Below are 26020 nucleotides of genomic sequence, written 5' to 3' on the forward strand. Positions count from 1 at the left end.
GGATGTAACTCTGGAAGAATTTGAACAGTTCAGAGCTAAATTAAAAAGTGGAATCTTCAAGGTATTGATCTAGGGATTACTACCTGAGTTGCAGGCCAACTGGAATAGACTAAATAAAGGCAAGGAGTTAAATGCGTGGCTCAAAAATTGGTGTGGGATTCAGTTCATGGGGCACTGGCAAAACTACTGCACTAGAAGGGAGCTGTTGTGGTCTGACAGTCTTTAGTGAACTGAGCTGGGACCACTCTGCTGGCAAATTAAATAACGAGGGCTGTAGGGAGGGGCTTTAAACCAATTCTGGAGGGGGGTTGGGGCATTGGGGAAGAGAAATGTAAGGTTACAAAGCAAGAGAATATGGCAGCATTGTAAGGCAGCTATTTAAATATCAATATTGAGTGAAACATGAAGGGACTGAGTATATAAACATTGAGAAACAACAGCAAATAGGATTGGAGTGGGGGGGGGGTGGAATGTGGTAAATAGGCAAAACTAATGGCTCTTTACTTGAATGCACATACACACAAAACAAAATGAATGAATTAATGGCACAAATAGAGATTAATGAGTGTGATTTTATAGCCATTAAGAAGACATGGTTGCAATGTGATCAAAACTGGGAACTAAACATTGAGGTGTGTGTGACTTTTCAAAAGGACAGGCAGGAAGTAAAGAATGGTGGAGTTGCTTTGTTAATACGGGGTTGGTTGGGGGAGGGATTATAATACATATGATGCCAATAAATGATGTTGGATCAGAAATGTAGAATCCATTTGGGTGAAGGTAAGAAATATTATGGTGAAGAAGACACTGGTAGGAGTAGTCTATGTGCTCCCTAACAGTAGTTAGACAGGAGGACAAAGAATAAATCAGGAGATAATGAGGGCATGTAACCAGTACAGCACTTTAATGATGGATGCTTTAATCTTTATGGATCTTGGGAAAGATGGGTTGGCAGAGGTAACCACGAGGAAGAATTCATAGCGTGTTTTTGGGACAGAACAATATGTTGTGGATCCAACCAGAAATCAGGCTATTATGGATCTGGTAATATATAATGAGGCGGTTTTAATAAATTATCTCAGAGTAAAAGACTCCATAGGAAACAGTGAGCATACCCAGGGTAGAATTTAGCATTCAGTTTGAGAGTGAGAAACATGGGTTGGAGGCAACTGTACTAAACTTAAATAAGGGTAACTACAAAGGAATGAGGACAGCGCTAGCTGGAATGGATTGGGAAATTAGTTTAGCAGCAAAGACAGTTTAGGAACAATGGCATGCATTTAAGACAATAATACAAGGATGCAAAATTTATGTTGCAGTTATACAAAACCCTAGATGGACCCCACTTGGAGTACTATGAGCAGACCTGGCACCACACCTTGGGAAGGATATCTTGACCTTGGAGGGAGTACAGTGTCGCTTTACAAGAATAATACCTTGACTTCAGGGGTTATGTGGAGAAATTAGACAAATTAGGTCTGTTTTCTCTAGAATTTAGCAAGTTAAATGGTGATTTGGCCAAAGTCTTCAAGGTATTATCAGAAAAATACATGGTAGATAAACTATTTCCACCGGTTGGCAATTCTAGAACTGGGGGCATAGTCTGAAAATTAGGTCTAGACCGTTCGGGAGAGGTGTTAGGAAGCACTTCTACACACAAAGGTTTGGAACTCTCTTCCACAAACTGGAGTTCATGCTGGAACAGTTAAATTTAAATGTAAGATTTTTGTTTTGTTAAGCAATTGTTTTAAGAGATGTGGACAAAAGATAGATATATAGAGTTAGGCCACAGATCATCCATGATCTCATTAAATGGTGGAAGACTCAAGAGGGTAATGATCTATCCCTGTTCCTATGTTCCTATCGCTCACAACAAATATATATTCCCATGTGAAAGGAAAGATTCTGGAAAGGGATAAGCCAACCATGTTTAGCCACAGAAGCTATAGAAGGAATCAAATTAAATGAAAAATCATGTAATGTGACAAGTACAAGTGGTAAGCCAAGGTTTGGGAAGTTATTAAAAAAACTGAAGGTGACCAACAAAATTATAAAGTGGGAGAAGAAAAGCTTTGACGGTAAATGTTCAAGTAATATCAAGCGGAGCTTCTTTAAATATATAAAGAGGGGGAAAGACAGGCCAAAGTGAATGTAGGCCCTTTAGAAAATAAAGCTGGGGAAATAAGAATGGCATCCAGGAAATAATCATAGAATTCCTACTGTGTGCAAACAGGCCATTTGGCCCAACAAGTCCAGACCAACCTTCCGAAGAGTATCCCATCCAGATCCATTCCCCAACATTTCCCATGACTAATGCAGCTAACCTACACATCCCTGGACACTATGGGCAATTTAGCATGACCACTTCACCTAACCTGTACATTTTTGGACTGTGGAAGGAAACCGGAGACCCTGGAGGAAACCCATGCAGGCACAAGGAGAATGTGCAAACTCTACACAGACAGTCACCGGAATAAAACTCCTAGTGCTGTGAGGCAGCAATGCCATTTGGAGGGGTTGAATAAATATTTTTCATCAGTCTTCACAGTAGAAGATACTGATAGCGTTACAAAATTGCTAAATAATCAAGGGGAAAAGGAGGAGAGGAAATAAATACACTAAGTTATTATGAGAGGAAAAGTGCAAGGGAAACTAATGGGGCCAAATGCCAATACATCCCCAGGATCTGATGCGATGCATCTTGGATTAGTAAAAGAAATAGCTACAGAGATTGTGAATGCACTGGTAATAACCTTCCAAGAATCTTTAAATTCTGCCCCAAAGGATTGGAAAATTGCCAATGTAGCACATTTATTTAAAATGGAAAGGAGACAAAAAACACAGGTAATTGTCGTTCATTTAACTTAACATCTGTGGAGAGCCTTAATGTCTATAAAAAGCCTGCAACAGCAGAGCATTTAGGAATACACAATATGATCAAGCAGAATCAGCAAGGCTTCGAGAAGGAGAAATCATGCCTGACAAATTTCCTCGAAGTCTTTGAGAAAGTAACAAGCAGGATAAAGGGGAATCATTGTATATGTATGCAATACTTTTGGATTTCCAGAAAGCGTTTGATAATGCTTGACACACTAAGCCACTTAATAAGATAAAAGCCTATGGTGTTGGAGGTAGGATGTTGACATGGATAGAGGATTAACTGTCTATTTGAAGGCAGAGTGTTGGGTAAGGGGAGCATTTTCAGGATGGCAACCTTAAACTACTGGAATACCATAAGGATCAGTGCTGGGACAATCATTATTTACAATGTATTTTCAAAACTTGGATAAGGAAAGCAAATGTACTAAAGCCAAGTTTGCAGATAGGTGGGATTGCTGATCAGGAGGAGAAAGTGAGGTCTGCAGATGCTGGAGATCAGAGCTGGAAATGTGTTGCTGGAAAAGCGCAGCAGGTCAGGCAGCATCCAGGGAACAGGAGAATCGACGTTTCGGGCATAAGCCCTTGATCACACAAAGAGTCCACAGAGGGGTAGAGACAGGCTCAGCAAATAGAAGGAATTGTAACATGGGAAAATGTGAGATTATGCACTTTGATATTAAGAATGTAAGAGCTGAATATGATTTAAGTGGAGACCAGCTGCAGAAAGCTACAAAGTGATTTGGGAGTTCTCATGCATAAATCGCACAATTTTCACATCCAAGTTTAATTGGTATCACGGATAACAAGTTGAATATTGGCCTTTATTTCAAAGCGAAAGGAGAGCAAAAATATGCAAGTTTTTCTAAAATTATACAAGGCATTTGTCAGAACAAAGCTGGAATATTGTGGACTATTTTGACCTCCTTATTGAAGGAAAGAGAAAATAGCATTGGATACAGTCTAGAGAATATTCATTTGAGTGATCCTGGGCTTGGGAGGATCTGTTTTATGAGAAGAGGTTGAGTAGGGTGGGCCTGTACTCATTGCAGTTTAGAAGAATGAGAGGCAACTTAATTTAAACATGCAAGATTCTTCGGGATCTTGGAAGGGTAGTACGGAAAGATTGTTCCCCCGTGGTACCAGAGGGCATAATCTCAGAATAAAGTGTTGCCCATTCAAGGCAGAGGGGAGCTGTCGAGGTTGGATCATTAAGTACAAAGGAACCTTGATTATCTGGTATTTGATTATCTGAATATTGGATTATCCGGCAAGATCGCAAAGTCCCGATGCTTGGCTCAACTATGTTATCCGGCATTCGATCACCCGAAATTCCACTAACCAAACGAAGGTTCCTCTGTATATTCAAAATCTGAAATAGACAGATTTTTAATCATTAAGGAAATCAAGAGTGTTTGGGAATTATCAGGAAAATGGAGTTGAGGATTATCACATTTGCCACGGTCTCATTGATTGATGGAGCAGACCCAATGGACTGAATGGCCTTGTTCAGTTCCTATGCCATATGGTTAGATTCCTAATTCTATTTGAATGCTGGCAGTTTCCCGGAATTGGATTTGAGTGCTGACTCCAGATGTTTGGGAGATTGGGGATTTAAGCTTCCTGCTGTGGGATGCTCAGAACTTCATACCAGAGGCCGGTTCAGGGCGCAGAATGGTCAATATCCCAAATATGCAGGAATGGTATATTACAGCTAATTTACGGAAGCTTTATTAAGGCTCATTTCTAATTTAGTGATATCTGCTTCCCCAGGAGTGTAGAGAAGTGCTCCAGTTGTTATCCCTGTTCCAATCAAAATTTGTGAGGAAGGACAGCTCGGTTAAATCTTAATTTTTTTTTTGTCAGTTGAATATGACCTTGAGAGACGAAACCATGATTAAAAATAACTGTGATGGACATCTATATGCATTACTATATGGTAATGAAATGAATGATAGTCTGTACAGGCTGCATATGTTGAAAATGCTAATCTTTAGCCATAGCACATATAAAAATGTCTCAAACATTATTAGCTCTGTGCGGCAGGTTGTTAGATGGATAGTGGCCCGTATTACACGATGTCAAATCCCTCATTATCCCTCCCCCATCGTTGGTTTATTTCAGTTAAATTATACTATTGAGCTGCCTCAACCTGCTGTCAGAGTGCTACAGGTACTGTAACCAGCAGGGGATAAATAAGGGAGGACTGTTCACCTGCACATTGAAATACTGGTATATTTTTCCAAAGATGCCATTAGGTCTCTTAGAATTGGCATCTATCTGTTTGTTTGCCTGAAATGTTTGTTTTTGCAATGATTCCCTTTGGAAATTATTTTGCTATCTGGTAACTCTAAGAGGGGAATTCGAGCGTTAGAGGCCTTTCTGACTGTTGGCTGCAAATGAAAGTTAGTACGAATTTATTCCATAATGCCATTTGACCTTCAAACGGTATAATAAAAGATATTTATGATTTCTTTAAAATAACTGTGGTAGCTGCCATTGTTTTTAAGGAGTTTGTAAAAGACCTTTAAAATTTTGCAGCAAGTGTCAAGGATCAATTTTAATTTTCTTGTTTAGTTTGATATATTGGTATATGTGACCTGCTTACCCTCAAGCTAGCAGCAGTACCAACAGGAAAGAAATTTAGAGAGAAATCCTGATGTGGACGTAAACAATGGAGAGCTACAAGCAGAGATGTTGTAGGGTAAAGGAGATCAGAGCACAAATACAAACTCAGAGCAAACAAAGACAGAAAGAGGTACACAGAATATCCTTGTGACTACTGTATTGCTGTCTTCACAATATTCAATAACCCTATCTCCATTACTCTTTGTAGATAAGAATTCCACAGACTCAAAGATGCTCAGTGAAAAAGAATTATCACCTCCATATTAAATGTGAGACTTTGCTTTTAAATTGTCTGTCCTACGTCTAGTCTCTCTCACAAGAGGGAAACATCCTTTCACCTTCATTAAGTTTACCTTTCATCTTTCTAACGTGCAATCGATATAGCTCCAGCCTGTCCAATTTCATTCATTATAAGATAACTCTTACATCCAAGGAATTAGACAAGTGAACATTCTGTGAAGTACTTCTAAAAGAGTAATGTCCTTTCTTAAATAAAGAAACCAACATTGTAAAGCTTACTAATTCCAACATGTCATCACCCTTGCAATAAAAGACAATACTCTACTGTTTCCTTAGTCATTTGATGATTCATTTTTGTGAATCATGATTCCCATGATTCCTCAATCCCTCAGAGTTCTGCAATCACTCTATTTAATTTAAACTTTCTTTTTCTAAGTTAAAAATCACACAACACCAGGTTATAGTCCAACAGGTTTAATTGGAAGCACACTAGCTTTCAGAGCCACGCTGACTATCACCTGATGAAGGAGCGTCACTCCGAAAGCTAGTGTGCTTCCAATTAAACCTGTTGGACTATAACCTGGTGTTGTGTGATTTTTAACTTTGTACACCCCAGTCCAACACCGGCATCTCCAAATCATTTCTTTTTCTACTCTTCCTGTCAAAATGGACAAGTTCACTTTACTGCATTCTATTCCATTAACCAATTTCTGAGCACTCACCTAACCTGTCTATATCCCTTTGCAGGTTCTCGACCTGCTCTTGACATCTTACTACCCCCCTGCTTTTGTGTCATCAGCAAATTTAACAGCCATTCATTTGATCCGTTCATCCAGGTTATTTATATTAATCATAAGTAGCCGAGGCTGATCCCTGTGGAATTGCATTCCTTGCAATTTGCCAACACTATTTCTGAATCATGTGCAAAGAATGCTTTATTTTTTCTGGGCAAATGAAAAGCAATAAATAATTCTTCTGACAGCTTGTGGACTCACAGCTTTTTCAGTTATTAGGAGTCTAACATTTTCTGAGGCAGCAAATAACTAAATCCAAGAACGTTTGAAAGATTTTAGTGAGGAATATTACGAGCCCAAGCCTCCTGTAATTCTGATGTTATTGGTTTTACTAGGCAGTTCGAGAATCGGGGGAAATTTGTGTTAGGGTTTTTGGTGAGGTTAAGACAACTGGCAGAGGCATGCGACTTTGTTTTAATCCTTAATGAGATACTGAGAGACCGTTTAGTTTCTGGGATTAATGATGCAACCATGCAAAAGTGCCTACTATATAAAGCCCAACTGGACTTCAAACAGGCACTACAACTGGTTTTGTTCTTAGAAAATGCAGCAAGTGGAGCCAATGTGTTACAGAGAGTATCAATGGAAGTGGACACCCTCGCCAGGCTGACTGAGCCTGACGGACACCACTTGAGTGAAGACCATTACATAGCCTCACTCAGGGTATATCCTGAACAGAGGGACTCCAGGCCAGCTCACTTTAATACCCCAAAACAAAGCCAAGCCTTCGCTAAATGGTTAACATTTTCTTCAGGATCTGGGCCAGCAAACCATTGTAGTTGCTGTGGTAGGCAAACTTGAGACAATGCAAGAGTCCCACTGGATCTGAATTGAATAGGAGAACTCATAGGCTAGTATTCAGGAGAGTGGGCACCCTGGAAATCCACCTACATCTGGCTTGGAACAGTTAAGTTACTTAGCAATATCCAAATCAGAAGCAATCAAAATAAATGTCTGATTAAATAGTCACCCAGTTCTAATGGAGGTTGATACTGGAACAGCTGATTGCAATTCCAGTCTTTCACAAAATTCACTCTGGACTCTTTAAGTTTGCGTTAGACATCAGCTAGACTGAGGACCTATTGTTATAGACTAGGCCAGACCACTCAAAGCATTCTTAAGCAGGCAGCCCTAGACCTAACTTTGCAATTTGTTTCAGTAAGTGTACAATGAAAGTTACCCGGAGGAAGATAGCTAGGTTGACTACTAGATTTTAAAACAGACAAAAAAATGTATTCACAAGATTATATAATGAAACACAAAGAACAGATTAAAGAACCCTTACAGAACTCAACCTATCCAGCTAGTCTTAATTACGCTGTTCCAACAGTCTCAATAAGCAAACTCCCTTTAAAACCCAGTATAAATGGAACACATGCTTACAGGCTGAAGTTGAAGGGCAGGAAGAGAGAGTTTCCATACAGTTCCCTGTTGAACTTCTTAGTTCAAGACTGAACTAAAACTGCTCAGCTCAGCTAAAGAGCTGACCACTCCCCTTTCATTATACAGGTCACTTCTAAACATGATGTCTTTGGCCTGTTTCCATATAAACAAAAGGCCTCTCAAAATCCTTTTCATCTCTGTACCAAACCAGACTGATTGGAGTCCGGCCTGGTTTATTGCCCCTCTGAAAAAACATCAAGACAGAGTCTCCTTCAGCCAAGGAAGAGCTTTTAGAAATAAAAGGGACTAGCTTTGTGACACTATACCTGGGGACCTTTAAAGGTTAAAGGTACAAGTTACATTCCAGTCTGTTATGAGAAGCAACTCATTCAGTTACCACTGATTACAGTAAAAGGCTCAGCCTGAGCCTGATGGAGCAAAATTAGTTGAGAAAGATACACCTTGATTGGCTCAATATTTTTTGATTAGAAAATAGCTGCTTGTGTGAAATCCTAATTATATACTTAGAAGTTGTTCAGGAAGGTCTAGGGACTATCAAAGGAACCAAGGCCACCTTGCATGTTGACCTGGAAGTAATTCCATGATCCTGCAAGGCCCACCCAGTGCCATTTGCCTTACATGCAAAAATAGAGACAGAAAACAGGAGGCTCTTTAGCGAAGGAATCATCAAACCAGTTCGCAGAAAGGGCAGCACCGGTCATGCCAATTATGCCAATTCTGAAGCCTGATGGGTCAGTTTGCCTTTGTGGGGATTTTAAACAAATGGTAAAGTGCTTCTTGCATCTGGATAAATATCCAATACTTTGCTTAGAGGATTTATATGCAAAGCTGGCAGTGGGCTGCCCTTCATGAAGCTGGGCATGAGTCATGTGTACCTGCAATTGCGGTTAGATGAGGATACCCAGACGTATGCAACAATTAATAGCCATAATGGTTTGTACCAATATATGAGACTGGCATTTGGAGTATCATCAGCCTGTGCCATTTTTCAGCGGATTATGAAGAACATTTTACAAAGTCTACCCTACTTTGCCATTTATTTGGATGATGTGCTAACAACAGGGAAGACCATTAAAGAGCACTTAGAGAATTTGGACATAGTCCTTAACACGTTTCTCCCAGGTGGCCGTACGGCTTAGAAGGGAAACATTTGGGTCCCAGGCATCCCAAGTGACCTACTTGAGCTACAGAGTCAACAAGACCAGGTTACACCCATTGGAAGATAATGTAAGGGCAATCAAGGGTGCCCCAAATCCCATGTATGAACCGGGGCTTAGATCTTTCCTTGGGTTGGTGAATTCTACGGAAAGTTCATACGTAACCTAGCCTCCATCTTGGCACCTTTACATTTGCTATTGAGAAAGAGGCAGCCTTGGAAATGGTCTTGTAGCCAAGACATAGCCTTTAGGGAAATGAAGAAACTGCTATTGGCGCACTATGATCCCAAGCGAGATCTGGTACTGACATCTGATGCCTTCCCTAATGGAATCAGGGTAGCGTTGGCTCATAGATGGCCCAATGGAGAGGAACACAGAATAGCGTATGCTTCCTGGACTGTCACTGATGCAGAGTGCAAACGTGCTCAGATAGAGAAGGAAGGTTGCTAGTCATCTTTGGTGTGAGGAAATTCCACCAATACCTTTATGGATAACGTTGTAATAGTAACAGACCATAAACCCCTGCTTGGGCGACTCGAAGAGGTCAAGGCCGTGCCGCTTATAGCTTAAGATCAAATTCAGCAGTGGTCTCTCATTGTAAGTGTATACAATTACAAATTAAAACATCTTCCGGGAGGCCAAATAGCAAATGAGGATGCCTTGAGCCACCTCCCATTGGCAGACACACTACCACTGGTGCCAATACTGGAAGAGTCCATCCTGGTTTTAAACTTTCTGGCCACCCTTCTGGTCACTGCTGACAACATCAGCCTGTGGATGAAAAACGATCTGGACCTGGCAAAACTAAAACAGCTGGTAGTGATGGAGGAAACAAAAGGGTTATCCCAGCCAGAATTGATACCTTTTTGGACCCAGCAAGACTAGGCCACCATTGCAGATGGCATATTATTATGGGGAGAAAAAGTGATTGCCTTGAGCAAAGTCGCTACCAGATACTGGCTGAACTCCACTGGGGCCATCCAGGGGTGTCCAAAATGAAGATTGGGTGAGAACTTATGTCTGGTGGCCAGGATTGGATGGTGACATATTTGCCTTGGTAGGTTAGCATCTAGAGTGCCAACAAAGACTGAAATTACCCCCAGCAGGTCCACCACATTTGGGAAGAACCCTAAACCTGGTTACACATCAAATATGCTCATCCTTTCATGGGCCCAAATTTCATCGTATGGACGCGCGACTCAATGTGGCTGAATGTACTTAGGGTTCATTCATCAAACACTGGGATGACGATAGAAAGTTGTGAGCATCGTTTGCAATGCATAGGCTCCCAGAAATGTTGGTGATAGACAACGGGCCATCATTTAGCAGCAGGGGATTTGAGTATTTCATACAGTTGAATGGTATACCACATATAAGGACAGCTCCATACCATCCATTGTCCAATGGTCTGGTAGAAAGAGCAGTCCAAATTTTGAAGGCAAGCTTAAAGTAGCAGCCTACAGTTTTACTCTATACCAAATTGCCCTGGTTCAATCTGATTATCGGACCACCTTCATGCAACTACAGGGATAGCTCCAGAAAACTCCAAACCAGGTTAAATCTGATCTTTCCAGACCTGGGGGTGAGAGTGAAACAGCATCAGGAGTGCCAATGCTAGACATAAGATTCCTCTGAGCGAGAGAGACAGTTTACGTCAGGGGGCGAAGCTTCGTGCCAAAACCATGGAAATCACCCAGCATGGGTAAGAGGCATGATTGACACGAGGTCAGGTCCTGTGGTGTACAAAGTTCAGGTATGTGAAGTAATCTTGAACAAGCAGATGGACCACATGAAGGCTGAAAAGTTGCAAATGGGACAAGAGCGAAACATACCCGGCCCCTCAGAACAGCCGGAATGGCCCAAGGGTTCACCTGCTTCTTCTCGCATTGCAGAAACCTCAGGGTCTGAAATGGACACGGCAGGTGTGTCAGCCTCGATGCCTTTACAACATGAAGAAGAGGATGAATTTCTTCCGAGACACTCTAGATGCAAGTGGCAGGCTACAATCTGGTACACACTACCTGTATCGAGGCTGAGTCAGAGGAACCGGACCCAGTGCGAATATGGCAAAGAACAGGGTAAAAGTAAAAGAACAGGCCTACGTTCCTGGACTTGGAGGTGGAGGAATGTAGTGACTGTAATGAGGTCAGTCAGGTGAATATGAGTTCCCTGATTGGGTCTATTAACCTGATCCAATCAGGGAGCCTGGGCTGACAGATATAAACGGGGGTGTCAGGGGTTCTGTTCACTATGAGAGATGCCTCTGATGGAGCTGGATCAATGTCAAGGATTCTCCACATGTAAATAAAGGGTGACTGATGTGATACTGCTCTCTGTGGAGTTATTTTGTAACCTTTATTGTGTCACCTTGTTAAATGTCTTCTTGAAACCCAAGTACGCTGCATTTGCAGGTTTCCCTTACTCCATATTTTTGTTACATGGTCAAAGAAGTCTAATAAATTATTCAAGCACGGCTTCCCTTTCTCACAACCGTGCTAACTACCAGATTGCATTCACCTTTTCTGTCTCCTTAATAATAGATTTCAGCATTTTTCCTATGACAAACGTTAAGCTAACTTGCCTCAGCTTCCTTCTTTCTGTTTCCCTCTTTTGTTAAGTAGAGGAATTAAATTAGCTAATTGCCAAATTGATACAGCCTTTCCAGAATTAGGAGAATTTTAGAATATTAAAACTAATGCTTTTACTATCTTAGTAGCCACTTCTTTTAGAATGAAGTCTTCCATCACCTGCGGTCTTATCAGCTTTTTGTTGTAGGACTTTTCTCAGTGTTGTTCCCCTCATGAATATATTTGTTATAAGATCCTCTCTCCCTTTAACCTTTTTTGATTCGCAGTTATAATCTAGAATGTTATTTGTATCTTTACATTGAAAAAAATTAGTTCAATTTATTTGCTATTTCCTTTTTTTCCATTATTAATTCCCCAGCCTTGCTGTCTAGATGGCCAACACTTATTTCAGTTGCTCTTTTCCTTTGTGAAATATGTGAAGAAACTTTTTTTGTTTTTATGGAGAGAATGAAGGTTAACCAGTCAAACAAGGGTAGACGGTGTTTCCCGTAAAGAAGACCAATTTGTTATCTCAATTGCTGACTCAGTTGAAATTAGCTGGCTTGCTGTTTACAGGATATTAAACCTGCTAATCTGGACAACCAAACATCAATGAGCTGTATTTATGCATCACCTTTAAAACTTTCCAAACGATTTTGCGGTAACACTATTGACATTGAACCACAAAAGGTTTAGGTCAGATTACTAAAAGATTGATGAAAGAGTTGGTTTTAAGGGCCTCTTAAAGGCAGAAAAAGAGGTGATAGGCTTACTGAAAGTATCCCAGGACAAAGGACCTCAGCAGCTGAAGGCATGGCTGGTGTTAATAGAGTAATTAAAATCAAGTGACTTGACTGAGAGGTGCTTGGATATCTTGCAGGTTCATATAGAAAGAGGAGGTTACAGAAATGAGGATTTGTGGAGGAGTGGGGTGAGGCAATGGAAGAGCAAAGAGACAAATAAGAAGTTTTAAAATTCAGATATCAGTTTAACGAGGAACCAATTGTAGGCCTGTGAGTATAGATATGGTGGGTGAATGAGTCGGTGCAGGTTAGGATACAGCAGCTGATTTTGAATGAGCCTAAGGTTGTGGGGGCTAGAAAACAGAAGTCCAGGAATGGGCAAGGCTGGAAGTAACAAAGGCTTAGGCGAGGGTTTCAGCAGCAGATGAGTGATGGAATTGGGTAATTATGCTGAGGTGTAAGTAGATGACCTTAGTGAGGGGGCAAGTATATAGTTGGAAGCTCATTTTGTGGCTCAAAATGACACCAAGGTTGAGAGTTCAGTTGCCAGGGTGAGGGTTGAATTGGTGTTCTGCAGGGATAGGTACTGGTACCTCTGTTGGTTGTAAATGATTTAGATGAAAATGTAGGCGGTCAGATTAGTAAGTTGGCAGATGACACAAAAATTGGTGCAATTGTGGATGGTAAGGAAGGTTATCAAAGAATCAGCAGGATATGGACCAGTTGGAAAGTTAGGCAGAGAAATGCAGATGGAGTTTAATTCGTAGAAGTGTGAGATGATGCATTTTAGGAGGTCAAATGCAAGAGGAAGGTATACAGTAAGTGGCAGGACCCTTGCGAGCATTAATATACACAGAGAGATCTTGGGATTCCACTCCCTTGGTCCTTGAAAGTGGTAGTACAAGTGGATACATTAGTAAAGAAGGCATAGGGAATGCTTGCTTTCATTGGTCAGGGCATTGAGTAAAAAAGTTGGCAAGTCATCTTGCAGATGTAGAAAATTTTATTTAGGTCACATATGTTTGCTGTTTTGGTAGCTACATCAAAGGAAGGATGTGGAGGCTTTGGAAAGTTGACCAGGATTTTGCCTAAAGAGAGGTTGGATAAACCTGGATTGTTTTTGCAAGAGTATTGGAGGCTGAGGGGCAACCCAATAGACGGATATAAAATTGAGAGGCATAGGTAGGGTGACAGTCAAAATATCTTTCCCAGAGTGAAAATGTCAAATACTAGGAGGCATTGGTTTAAAGTGAGAGGGGAAAAGTTTAAAGTAGACGTGCGAGGAAGGTTTTTTAACTGCCTGGAATGTGGTGCCAGGGGAGGTGATAGAACCAGAGACAATAGCAATGAAGACACATGGATGGCAGAGCATAGAGGGATGTAGAACAATGCAGGCAAATGGGATTAGTTTAGAATGGCATCATGGTTGGCACAGGCATGATGGGTTGAAGGGCTGTATTATTCTGTGGTGGCTAGCAAGTAGTTTATGGTGGGGAGCAAATATAGTGGTTTTTGTGCTCATTGATTACTGGGGAGTTCGACAAGATTCTGACAAATTAGAGGCATTAGAATTGCGTAACTAATTAGTTTGTGTAAGTGCCTTCACTATGTGGATTGCTGTGGATCAAGGAAGTGGTTCACCACTGTTGTCTCAAGTGGAAACAGGATTGGGCAATAAATGCTGGAATTGCCTGTGACACTCACATGGCAAGAATGAATAATAAAGCAAATAATCCTGTTTACGTAGAAACTGAGAAATGATTAATGTTTGTTCTGAGGTGAGTCAGTAAACAGGATGTTTTTTCAAAGCTCTTTGAAATCAGTATGTGGCTTATGATAGAAATTTATATTTAAACCCAGGCTTTCTGAAACAAAATTCAGATTCCTGGGAAGAAATACCATTGTAGCCATTGATATTCCAAAGAATAAATCCACTGTCTTATGGATTAATTTTAACAATCATTAACTCAGGAAAGCTCGGCTTCAGGAGTTTAGAACCAGGGTTGTAAATGCAAGGTAGCCACGGATGACAGCAGTGAGGAATTAAAGACAACCTTTTTTTTGTCAGCAACTGGTTAGAATGTAGAACTTGCTGCCATAGGGAGTATTTGAGGTGAACAGCATAGATGTATTTAAGGAGAAGCTACATTAGTCCATAACAGAGAAAGGAATAGAATGAAATGCTGATAGGGTTACTGAAGGAGAATGGGAGGATTCTCGAAGGGAGTACTGAACATTGGATTTGGCTGCTTGGACTGACATGTTTCTGTACATAAAAATTTCAAATAATCCTTAATCAATTATAAATTCTCTGCCTGAATGTCTTGTATCCTGAGGACATCCCAGTGAGTTTCCCATCCAGTTAACTTTTTATATGGAACAAGAAAGAAAGTGGCAAACTTGAATTTGAGCTCCAAGCAGAAATAAAACAATTGACCAGGTCTGCCCTCTTAAGCTTGCTGACCAGAATCCCCATCATCATCTTCAACGATTTTCAGATACTTTCCCAATAGGAACATAGGAACTGTTCAGAGATGCTATTATGCGCCTTTGGATCAGATAGTCCTTGAGCCTAGATCTCCTGGCTCAGAGGTAGGAACACTACCACTGCACCATAAGAGGCCTAATTCAACCATCTCCATGTCTCAAAGCTTCATCTATGAACCCTGGTTCCAGTTAACAGGATGTCTGAATAAAAGGAAATCAAAATTGAATTCAAGAAGTTTTCAGACATGCGAGAAATGCAAGAACAAATTGAGTAAGTCTTGAAGAGAACTAGCACAGACACAGTGTGTGGAATGGCCTCTGACTGTCAAATTCCAAGCTGCTGCAAAAGTGAAAATTGTTAAACAGTGTAGGGTTGGACAATGATACCATCCACAGTCGAATAGTCTTCCAACACCTATAGAAGTGGACTGACAAAGACTGACTGCTTCAAAGAGACAGCAGAGAGAACTGACACGTAGGACACCTGTAACAGCAAACGAGAAAACATCAATAGCTCCAGTTTTGAGCACTGTCAATGTCGCATTTTTAACTGATTTATTAAACATTCTGCGTTTGAGGCAATTTTGCATTTGAAAGTAATGAATATTTTATCATTTAAAAGGCTTCTAGATGCTCATCATTAATTCTGTCTCTTTGATATTACCTTCTGATAATTTAGAGAAAATTACCTTTGATGGTAATTTTTCTTAAAAGAGAGCTTTATCATTCCGACTCAACCGCAAAATCCCAAAGACATTACAAGGGGTGAAATCTGAATGTACGTGATAAGAAGAAGCTATTTATTCCTTCATCTATTCCGCAGGTTACAGCCGTTAGTGTTGGGTAGAGCATTCTGATCATACAGCACTTATCCATATGTTTATTCTGTTGTGCACCTCCACAATGAAGATGGGAGAAAAGCATAGCATAAATGAAAGCAGAGCAGGAAGCACATCCTGTCCTTGTGCAAAGTCTGTGACTGGGTCATGACTATGGACAGTTCATTTCTCGTCACCCTAAAACTAAGAATTAAGAATTAAGTTCAGTAATTTAGCAAGGGCCTCGTGATCTAGCCTTCTAATGTTATATTTAAATTTAAGTTTGAAACAGAGGTGATTATAATGAACAAACCTCCACTCAGATCCATTGCCATTTGAAATTACACATTGTGTGCCTATTGGGAACTGAAAAGAGGCAAGACCTCATCTGTGTAAATTTGCTGAAATGTGGAAAATAGGAGCATGAGTAGGTCATTCAGCCTTCGAGCCTACTGCACCATTCAATATGATCCTGGTTGATTATCCAACTCAGTATGCCTTGTTCCCACATTCTCCCCATACCCTTTGATCCCTTTAGACCTCAGAATTATATCTAATTCTTTCTTGAAAACATTAAATGTTTCGGCCTCAACCAGTTTCTGTGGCAGAGTATTCCATAGGCTCACCACTCTCTGCATCCCAGTCCTAAATTGTCTATCCTGTATCCTTAGACTGTGAATCCTTCTTCTAAACTCCTTGATCATCAGGAACATCCTTCTGACATTTACTCAGTCTAATCCTGTTAGAATTTCATAGATTTCAATGAGGTCCATGTTATTCCTCTTAACTCCAGTGAATATAGTCCTAATTAATTTAGCCTCTCTTTACATACCAGGCCTGTCATCCCAGGAATCAGTCCGGTAAACTTTTGTTGCACTTCTTCCACAGCCAGAACCTCCTTCCTCAGATCAGGAGACTGAACCTGCACAGAGTACTCCAGCTGTGCAGTCACTAAGGCCCTGTACAATTGCAGCAAGACATCCCTGCTCTTGTATGCAAACCCTCTTATTATAAAGCCCACCATTTGCCTTCTTCACTGCCTGCTGCACCTGCATGCTTACTTTCAGTGACTGGTGTACAAGGACACCCAGGTCACATTACAACTCCCCCTTTACAAATCTATTGCCATATAGATAACAATTTGCCTTCTTGCTTTTGGCTACTAAAATGGATAACCTCACATTTTTCCACATTATATTGCATCTGTCATGCATTCGCCCACTCATTCAACTTGTCCCAATCACGCTGAAGTGTCACTGCATCCACCTCACAGTTCATCCTCCCACCCTTTGTGCCTTCTTCAAACTTGGAGATATTACATTTGGTTCCCTCATCTAAATCATTGATGTATGTTGTGAAAGCTGAGGTCCAAGCACTGAATCCTGTGGTAATCCATAAGTCACTGGTTGTTACTTGGAAAAATACCCATTTATTCCTACTCTTTGTTTCCCATTTGCCAATTAGTTCAATATCCATACCAGTAGACTATACCCAATGCCTTTCATATTACTTGTTAATCTTTTATGTGGGACCTTTTTTGAAAGTCTTCTGAAAGCCCTAGTAGACAGCATCCAATGGCTCAGGCAAAAGTGAGGACTGCAGATGCTGGAAATCAGTGTCAAGATTAGAATGGTGCTGGAAAAGCACAACAGGTCAGGCAGCATCCGAGGAGCAGGAAAATCGACGAATGAACCTTCATTCCTGATGAAGGGCTTTTGCCCAAAACATGGATTGTTCTGCTCCTCGGATGCTGCCTGGTTGGCTGTGCTTTTCCAGCGCCACTCTAATGTAGACTCAGCATCCAATGGATCCCCTTATCAACTTTGTTATTTCCATGCTTCAAAGATTCTAGCAGATTTATCAAACATGATTTCCATTTTGTAAATCCATGTTGACTCTCTCCTTTCCTACCACCGTTTTTCAAGTGCTCTACTATTAAATCATTTATCATGGTCTCTTAACATTTCCTCAACTACTGATGTCAGGCTAATAGTCTATAATTCACTGTTTTCTCTTTACTTCCTTTTCTAAATAGTGAGGTTATGTTAGCTACCCGCCAACCCATATGATTATTCCAGAGTCTATAGAGTCTTGAAAGATGACCACCAATATATTCACTTTTTCGAGGGAACTTTCTTTAAGTACTCTGGGATAATGATTACTAGACCTGTAGATTTATTGGCCTTTAATCCCAACAAGTTAAACAGTAAATCCACAAGGTATAGAATCAGAATTAAGCTATTCAACCCATCAAGTCTGCTCTACCATTTGATCGTGGCTGATGATGTTTCTCAACTCCATTTCTCCTGCCTTTTCCCTGTAACCTTTGATCCCCTTACTAATCAAGAACCTATCTACTTTTGTCTTAAAGACGCTCAGTGACTTGGCCCCCCAGAGCCTTCTGTGGCAATGAGTTCTACAGAGTCACCACACTCTGGCTGACAAAATTGCTCCTCATTGCTGTTCTAAGGTTCATCTCTTCACTTGAAGGCTGTACCCTGTGGTCCTAGTCTCTCCTAGTAGTGGCAACAGCATCTTTACGCCCATTCTATCCAGGCTTCTTAGTATTCTCTAAGTTTCAATGAGATCCTCCCCTCTTCCTTCTAAACTCCATCAAGTGCAGACCCAGAGTCCTCTACCACTCCTTAAATGTCAAGCCCTTCACCCCCAGATCATTCTTGTGAATCTCTTCTGGATCCTCTCCAAAACCATTAGTGTGCTTTGAAAGTTATAGTTTGCATAGAATGCTGACTTCTCTGGCACAATTGGACACGCGGGAAATATTTTTTAATCATGGATATCTCCTTCATTCCTGAAATTAGCCACAATGTTATACAGTTTCATCCTGCACCCAGGAGTCAATTCTTCATTCAAGATTTTGAATAGTGAAGTTTAGGAGGCTGGTTGTCTGCGTAGGATATCATTAGATGAGGTCACTGTGGTCCTCACCCAAAGTCCACACAATGGACGTTCCCATCGGAAATCTTGCAGATGAGTGGGAGCCCTAAGCCCAGGGAAGCGTGTAACTGCAATTGCTGCCCCAGCTCAACTATCTTACACCAGGGCTAATGGAAAACAGAACCTGAGATCTGCTGGTTCTCCATGCCTTGGCACTATAGTGGACACAGTATTTGCTCAGCAGGTCATCAGGGAGAGATAATGAAAATAAATGCACTTGACTATCAACAAGACCAGAGAAATGACCAATGTTCAAAATCTGAAGTAGATAATTCAAGACCTGAGGCTTGAAAAAAGGCATAGAATTTACAGTACTAGATCAAACCATTTCATGTTGGTGTTTAAGCTAATCAGATGTCTTTGAGTGTTTATCCAGAAAGAATACCGTTCACTTTTTATGTTGCAAACTTACTGTATATTTCCGACATTTCCAGTCTCATACCTAACATAGATCTGCTTTTCTGTGCCAACATCCCTTTTGGAATGGTGGCTTTCAACATTGCTATGTGAGAGGTATTAACGAGTTGGTATTTGTGTCTTACAGAGACGCAGAGATTTCCTGCAGCTCATGCTTGATGCCCGGATATCCACTGATTACACTACTATGGAGAAATTCGATATTACCAATTCCAGTGGTCAAATCGAGGAGTCTCCCGAGACAGAGAATGCAAAGGACATGACCAAGTCAAGCCCAGCTAAAGTCCAGAAGAAGATCCTTAGTCTGGATAAAATTTTGGGACAGGCATTCATTTTCTTTGCAGCAGGATATGAAACTACCAGCAGTACTCTAGCCTTTATTTCTTACCTGCTTGCCACCCATCCTGAGAGCCAGGAGTTGCTACTAAAGGAAGTTGATGAATTCTATGAGTCTCACGTAAGTCCAGTTTGATTTTTGTTTCTGACATTCAGCTGTTTACAATTCCTGCATGGTCTTGCCCTATCTCTGTAACCTCCCCATGATCTAACCCTCTAAGATCTGTTTCTGCCAATTCCAGTCACTTGTACACCCCCTATTTGCTTTACTGCATGGGTGTTAATTGTGCTTTCAGCTGCCAATGTCTTAATCTCTGGAATTCCCTCTCTAAACATCTTCACCCCTTCCTCCTTTCGGGTGTCAAATGTTTTCTCCAATGAAACATATTAAGACCTTTTACTGTGTTAACTATGTGTCAAGATATCTATAACCTAGTACTTCTTTGTCAGTTTCTTTGTGCCTACAATTATAGTAGCGACTTGCCCAGGAATATTTTAGATCCACCTGAGTGAGCATGGATTCAGGCGCTGTTTCGAAAAATGACACCAATGACACTGCAGCACTGGAGCATCGGCTTATATTGTGTACTCGGTCAGACACCCAACAGCATTTAGACAATTGGAGGCTCTAATTCTAAAAGTAATTAGAAGTTAGTTCTGTTTTGAACTATTTACTGAGGTGTAAATATTCCATTTTCCACGATGGGACACTTTAAAATCTGTTCTCCAGTGACTGGTAATTTTTTTTTTGTTAGTGGTAAGGATGTTCATTTAAATCCAGGTTGATTCAGCAGATTTCCCTTGCATGAGTAAATGACAGCAACTATTAATATATCTGAGTGGGACACACAGTTAGAGCAAATATGCAGGCTGACAACAGCTGAGTGCTGATTGGACAAGCGTGTGCATTAAAAATAACAGCTGTAAATGTCCCAGAGGTAAATGAGTTAAAGGACACGTGGCCAGCTCAACATTTTCAACACAAGGGCTACCAAGTTACAGGGATAGTTGACTAAATTACGTTCAATTAGGCAAAAGCAAATTACTGTGGCTGCTTAAAATCTGAAATTGAAATTGAACAAGAAAATGCCAGAAATACTCAGCAGGTCAAGCAACAGCTGTGTAGAAAGAAGCAGAGTTAATCTTTCAGGTTGATGACCTTCCATCAGGTTTACATGGGTACATTTCTGGAAAGATTAGAGAGTTTCAATTGTCGTTCCTATGTTTGAAGCTGTCCATGTCCTTGCCTCTATTAACGCTCACATCCTCCGTCCCCATAACCTGCCCTCCCCACAATGCCTTCGACCTCCACATTGGCATCTGTTTCAACTCCAAATCCTGGAATTTCCTCTCTTTAACCTCTCTGCTGCTTCAAGTTCTTTCTTTCTGTAGCACTCTCTGTTTAACCAAGATTTTTGTCATCCCTGCCTAATGCCTCATTGCCATGAAGAACTCTCAAATGTTTCCTCACATGAGATGCACAAAAAAGTAAGTTGTGGTTGGTGGTTGTAAAGGATTGCAACAAACATCGGGTAATTTGAGATTGAACTGGTAAGGAGGGACAGTATTCCTCCCATGATTCTTCTTAAAAGTCCTTATGAATTCCCTTCTCTGTTTAAGCATTCAGTAAGAGGGGGATCTCCGTCATAAAACAAATTATCAGGAGTGCATGGAAAAAGAAAAGATTTTGTAAATAGAATAGAATTTAATTCAACCTTTATGTAGTTGGGTCAAATAATTTGGAATACCTGTAAACAGAAACCTATATCCAGAAACTAGGAGCAACATTCCACAACATCTACCTGCATCCATTCCAACAGAGTATTTCTGTATTCAAACAGCACAGAAATACTGTCTGCTCCAAACAGAATTCTCGAACAAAAGCAGATGTAAGGAAGGACAATGAGTTTTATACTGGGATAATCCAGATTTGTAACTCATGGTCAGCTGCTGAAACTATGTGTCAAGATATCTATAACCTAGTACTTCTTTGTGCCGACAGTTAGTAGCGATTTGCCCAGAATATTTTAGATCCACCTGACTGAGCAGTTGGATCAGCAGAGGAAAGTGTTTATTCGTAGAATCCCTACAGTGTGAAAACAGGCCATTTGGCCCAACAAGTCCACACCGACCCTCCAAAGAATAACCCACCCAAACCCATTCCCTGATCTGATTACTCTACATTTCCCCTGACTAATGCACCTAACCTACACATCCCTAAACCCTATGGGCAATTTAGCTTGGCCAATCTACCTAACCTGCACATCTTTGGACTCTGGGAGGAAACCCACACAGACATGGGGAGAATGTGCAAATACCACACAGACAGTCACCTGAGGCTGGAATCAAACCCAGGTCTCTGGCGCTGTGAGGCAGCAGCGCTAACCACTGAGCCACCATGCCGCTGTTTTCCACTCTCCAGTCAAAAAAGAAGTTTTGATCCTCAGTATCAGGTAGTCAACCCAGATAGCCCATCAGATTCTGTTTCCTATCAGTTCCCCTAACTATGCTGTCATTTCTTTGTTTGTCCTCCCACATGAACAGCACTCCATTCCATGGTGCATTGGTCAGTTCATTAATTTTACCTGCAGTCTGTGCCCACATCCATAGTGGGAGCAACACCTCATAGCTATTGGACAAGGCATCTCTGAAAATAAATTCTGGATCCCCACGTGTTCCTAGCCCTCCTGTCCCTGACAATGGACTAAATTTAATACATATTAATTTAAAGGGTGTGACTGCCTCCTGAAACAGTGTCCAGGTATGTTTCTCTCTCTCCCAGCTGGGTCGCATTATCCACAGCTCAACCTCCAGCTCATCAACTCTGAGTTAAAGTTCCTCAAAAAGTATACACTTACAGTAGAGATGATCACTGCAGATTACACTGGTATCCATCCGTTCTCACATACCACAACTACAACACATTACCTACTCATCCATCTCTACATTGTACTTAATTTATTAATTTGAGTGTTAATTATTTCAGAAATGAGTTTTCTAGCAATACTCTTCAGAATAGATAACATCACCTGATTTAAATCACTTATCACCTGCCTTTGTGGGAAATCTATCTCACTGACTTGATATAGGTTTTTGAAGAAAGGAGATTGATGAAGCAGAGCAGTGGACATTGTCTGTCTGGACTTCAGCAAGGCATTCAATAAGCTTCCACATAGTAGTCTGGTTAGCAAGGTTAGATCACAAGGAATCCAGAGAGAGCTAGCCAATTGGATACAAATTGCCTCGAAGGGAGGAGAAAGAGGGTGGTGGTAGAGGGTTGCTTTTTGGACTGGAGGCCTGTGACCAGCGATGTAATGCAAGGTTTGGTGCTGTGTCCACTGCTTTTTGTCATGATATAAATGATGTGGATCTGAATATAGGAGGTATGGTTAGTAGATTTGCAGATGATACCACAATTGGTGGTTTGGTGGACAGCAAAGAAGGTTACTTCAGAGTTCAGGGACTTTGATCAGATGGGCAAGTGGACAGAGACGTAGCACACGGAGTCTAATTTAGACAAATGGATGGTGCTGCATTTTGAGAAGGCAAATCAGGGGGGGACTTATACATTTAATGGTAATGTCCTGGGGAGTGTTGCAGAGCAAGAGATCCTGGAGTGCAAATTTATAGCTCCTTGAAAGCTGAGCCACAGGTAGACAGGGTGGTAAAGAAGGCATTTGATATGCTTGCCTTTATTGATCAGTGCATTGAATATGGCATTTGGAAGGTCATTTTGTGGCTGTACAGGATATTGGTAAGGCCACTTTTGGAATGCGGTATTCAATACTGGAATCCCTGCTATAGGAAAAATATTGTGAAACTTGAAAGGGTTCAGAAAAAATTTGCAAGGATATTGCCAGGTTTGGAGGATATAGGGAGAGGTTGTATAGGCTAGGGCTGTTTTCCCTGGAGTATCGGAGGCTGAGGGGTGATCTTAAAGAGGTTTATAAAATCATGAGGGTCATGGATCGGGTGAATAGACAAGGTCTTTTCCCTGGCTGGGGGAGTGCAAACATAAAGGGCATAGGTTTAAAGTGACAGGGGAAAGATTTAAAAGAGACCTAAGATTTTGAGCCATAGAGGTATGCAGCATGGAAACAGACTCTTTGATCCAACTCATCCATGTGGACCAGATATCCTATTTGCCAGCATTTGACACATATTTCCTCTAAACCCTTCCTATTCATATTCCCATCCAGAAGCCTTTTAAATGTTGTAATTGTACTAGCCTCCACCACTTCCTCTGACAGCTCATTCCATACACGCATCACCCTCTCTGTGAAACAGTTGCCCTCAGGTCCCTTTTATATCTTTACCCTCTCACCCTAAACCTACGCCCTCTAGTTTTGGATTGCCCCCACACCCGAGAAAAGACCTTGTCTATGTATCCTATCCAAGTCCCTCATGGTTTTGTAAATATTTGTAAAGTCATCCCTCAGCCCTTGATGTTCCAGGGAAATTAGCCCCAACCTATTCAGCCTCTCTGTCTAGCTCAAACCCTCCAACCCTGGCAACATGCTTACAAATCTTTTCTGAACCTTTTCAAGTTTCACTACATCTTTCCAATAGGAAGGAGACCAGAATTGAATGCATTATTCCCAAAGCAGCCGAACCAATGTCCTGTACAGCCACAACATGACCCCACAACTCCTATACTCAAAGCACTGACCAATAAAGGAAAGCATACCAAGTGCCTTCTTCGTAATCCTTTCTCCCTTCAACTCCACTTGCAAGGAACTATGAACCTGCACTCCAAGGTCTCATTGTTCAGCAACACTCCCTAGGACCTTACCATTAAGTGTATATTAGATTAGATTAGATTAGATTACAGTGTGGAAACAGGCCCTTCGGCCCAACAAGTCCACACCGACCCGCCGAAGCGAAACCCACCCATACCTCTACATTTACCCCTTACCTAACACTACGGGCAATTTAGTATGGCCAGTTCACCTGACCCTGCACATCTTTGGACTGTGGGAGGAAACCGGAGCACCCGGAGGAAACCCACGCAGACACGGGGAGAACGTGCAAACTCCACACAGTCAGTCGCCTGAGGCGGGAATTGAACCCGGGCCTCTGGCACTGTGAGGCAGCAGTGCTAACCACTGTGCCACCGTGCCGCCCACACGTCCTGGCCTGATTTGCCTTTTTAAATGCAGCACCTCACATTTATCTAAATTAAACTCCATCTGTCACTCCTCGGCTTATTGGCCCATCTGATCAAGATCTCTTTGTAATCTGAGGTAACCTTCTTCGCTGTCCACTACACCTCCAATCTCGGTGTCATCTGCAAACTTACTAACTGTACTTCCTATGTTCACATCCAGATCATTTTTTTAAAAATTATGAAAAGTGGTGAAACCTGCACTGATCCTTGTGGCACATGTAAAAGGCATCCGGATGAATACATGAATAGAAAGGGTTTAAAGGGATATGGGCCAAATGTTTACAAATGGGGCTAAATCAATTTATGATATCTGGTCAGCATGGATGAGTTGGTCCAAGGGTTCTGTTTCCATGCTGTACATCTCGAACTCTATGACCTGCTTGTCATACTTTTCAAGCAATGTTACGCTTTAGTTCTAACAGATTGAAGTGTGTTGAAGGGTCTCTTTGGGGCCAGTTTTTATCTCCTGCCATTGCTGCCCTTCTCAGACAGGTGATGCTGATGTGGTGCACACTCATTTGAGTCTAGATGGGGTGGAGAATGGGGCTGTGAAATAAGGGCTTTGTAAGTAAATTCCATCCAGACATGTCAGATACTTGTCAAATTAATTTGCGGCATATAAGCATCCATGTCAAGTAGACTGGGGAATCAGACTTATCAGAGGGATCGGTGCAGGGTCCCTTATTGTTTGAAGAAGGTGTGAGGTTACAGGTCAGCTGGGGAGATCAGTGGCAGATGGAAGTTAACTTAGATAATCATGAAGTGTAAAACTTGGGAAAAAGGAACTAGTGAGTACTCAATGTATGGTAAGACACTAGAAAATTCAGAGGAACCGAGGAACCTTGGGATGCTTGTCCACAGATCCGTGAAGGCTGCAAGACAATACAGTTAGTTAAGAAGGCATGCAGGATATTTGCCTTTATCAGTCAAGGCATAGGTTATTAGAGCAGAGAGGTTATTTTGAAGCTGTACAAAATGTTGGTTAGGCCACTGCTGGATGAATGTGTGTGGTTCTAGTGAAAGCACAATGTGAAGGATATGATTGCACAACCTTTAAAAATTAATTGCATGAGCACTTGAGATATCATAACATTCAAGGCTGTGTGTCAAGTGCTTAAAAGTGGGACTTGTGTAGATTAAGAGTAGTTATCGTCAGTGTGGACTTCATGGGCTGAAGGGCCTCTTCAGTGTTATATGGTTCTGTGGGAAGATGTTCAACTTTGCACAATTGTGGTTTGGGACAAATATTGTAGGATTTTACCATTTTTGGACCTGCATTTTTCTACCTCCTAAGAGGCGAGAGAAGAAATTGCAGGGGCTCTAGCTAATATTTTTGTATCATCGTTAGCCACGGGTGAGGTCCCAGATGATTGGAGGGTAGTGAATGTGGATGTAGGTTTGCTCACTGAGCTGGGAGGTTCATTTCT

The 26020-nt window shown here is 41.3% G+C and overlaps 1 protein-coding gene across 1 annotated transcript in view; it reads left to right on the plus strand.

The window, feature by feature from the left end:
* The window catches only part of tbxas1 (thromboxane A synthase 1 (platelet)), a 238952-nt gene that overhangs the window by 155924 nt on the left and 57008 nt on the right, over positions 1-26020 (plus strand). Inside the window, exon 10 of the mRNA XM_087997508.1 lies at positions 19218-19547. Coding sequence (XP_087853634.1) covers positions 19218-19547 — 330 coding nt within the window. The remainder of the gene's footprint in view (positions 1-19217; positions 19548-26020) is intronic.

Source organism: Chiloscyllium plagiosum, unplaced genomic scaffold (assembly GCF_037043375.1).
Source record: "Chiloscyllium plagiosum isolate Xiang-an unplaced genomic scaffold, Cpla_swu_hap1 HiC_scaffold_19, whole genome shotgun sequence".
In the NCBI taxonomy this organism is placed as follows: domain Eukaryota; kingdom Metazoa; phylum Chordata; class Chondrichthyes; order Orectolobiformes; family Hemiscylliidae; genus Chiloscyllium; species Chiloscyllium plagiosum.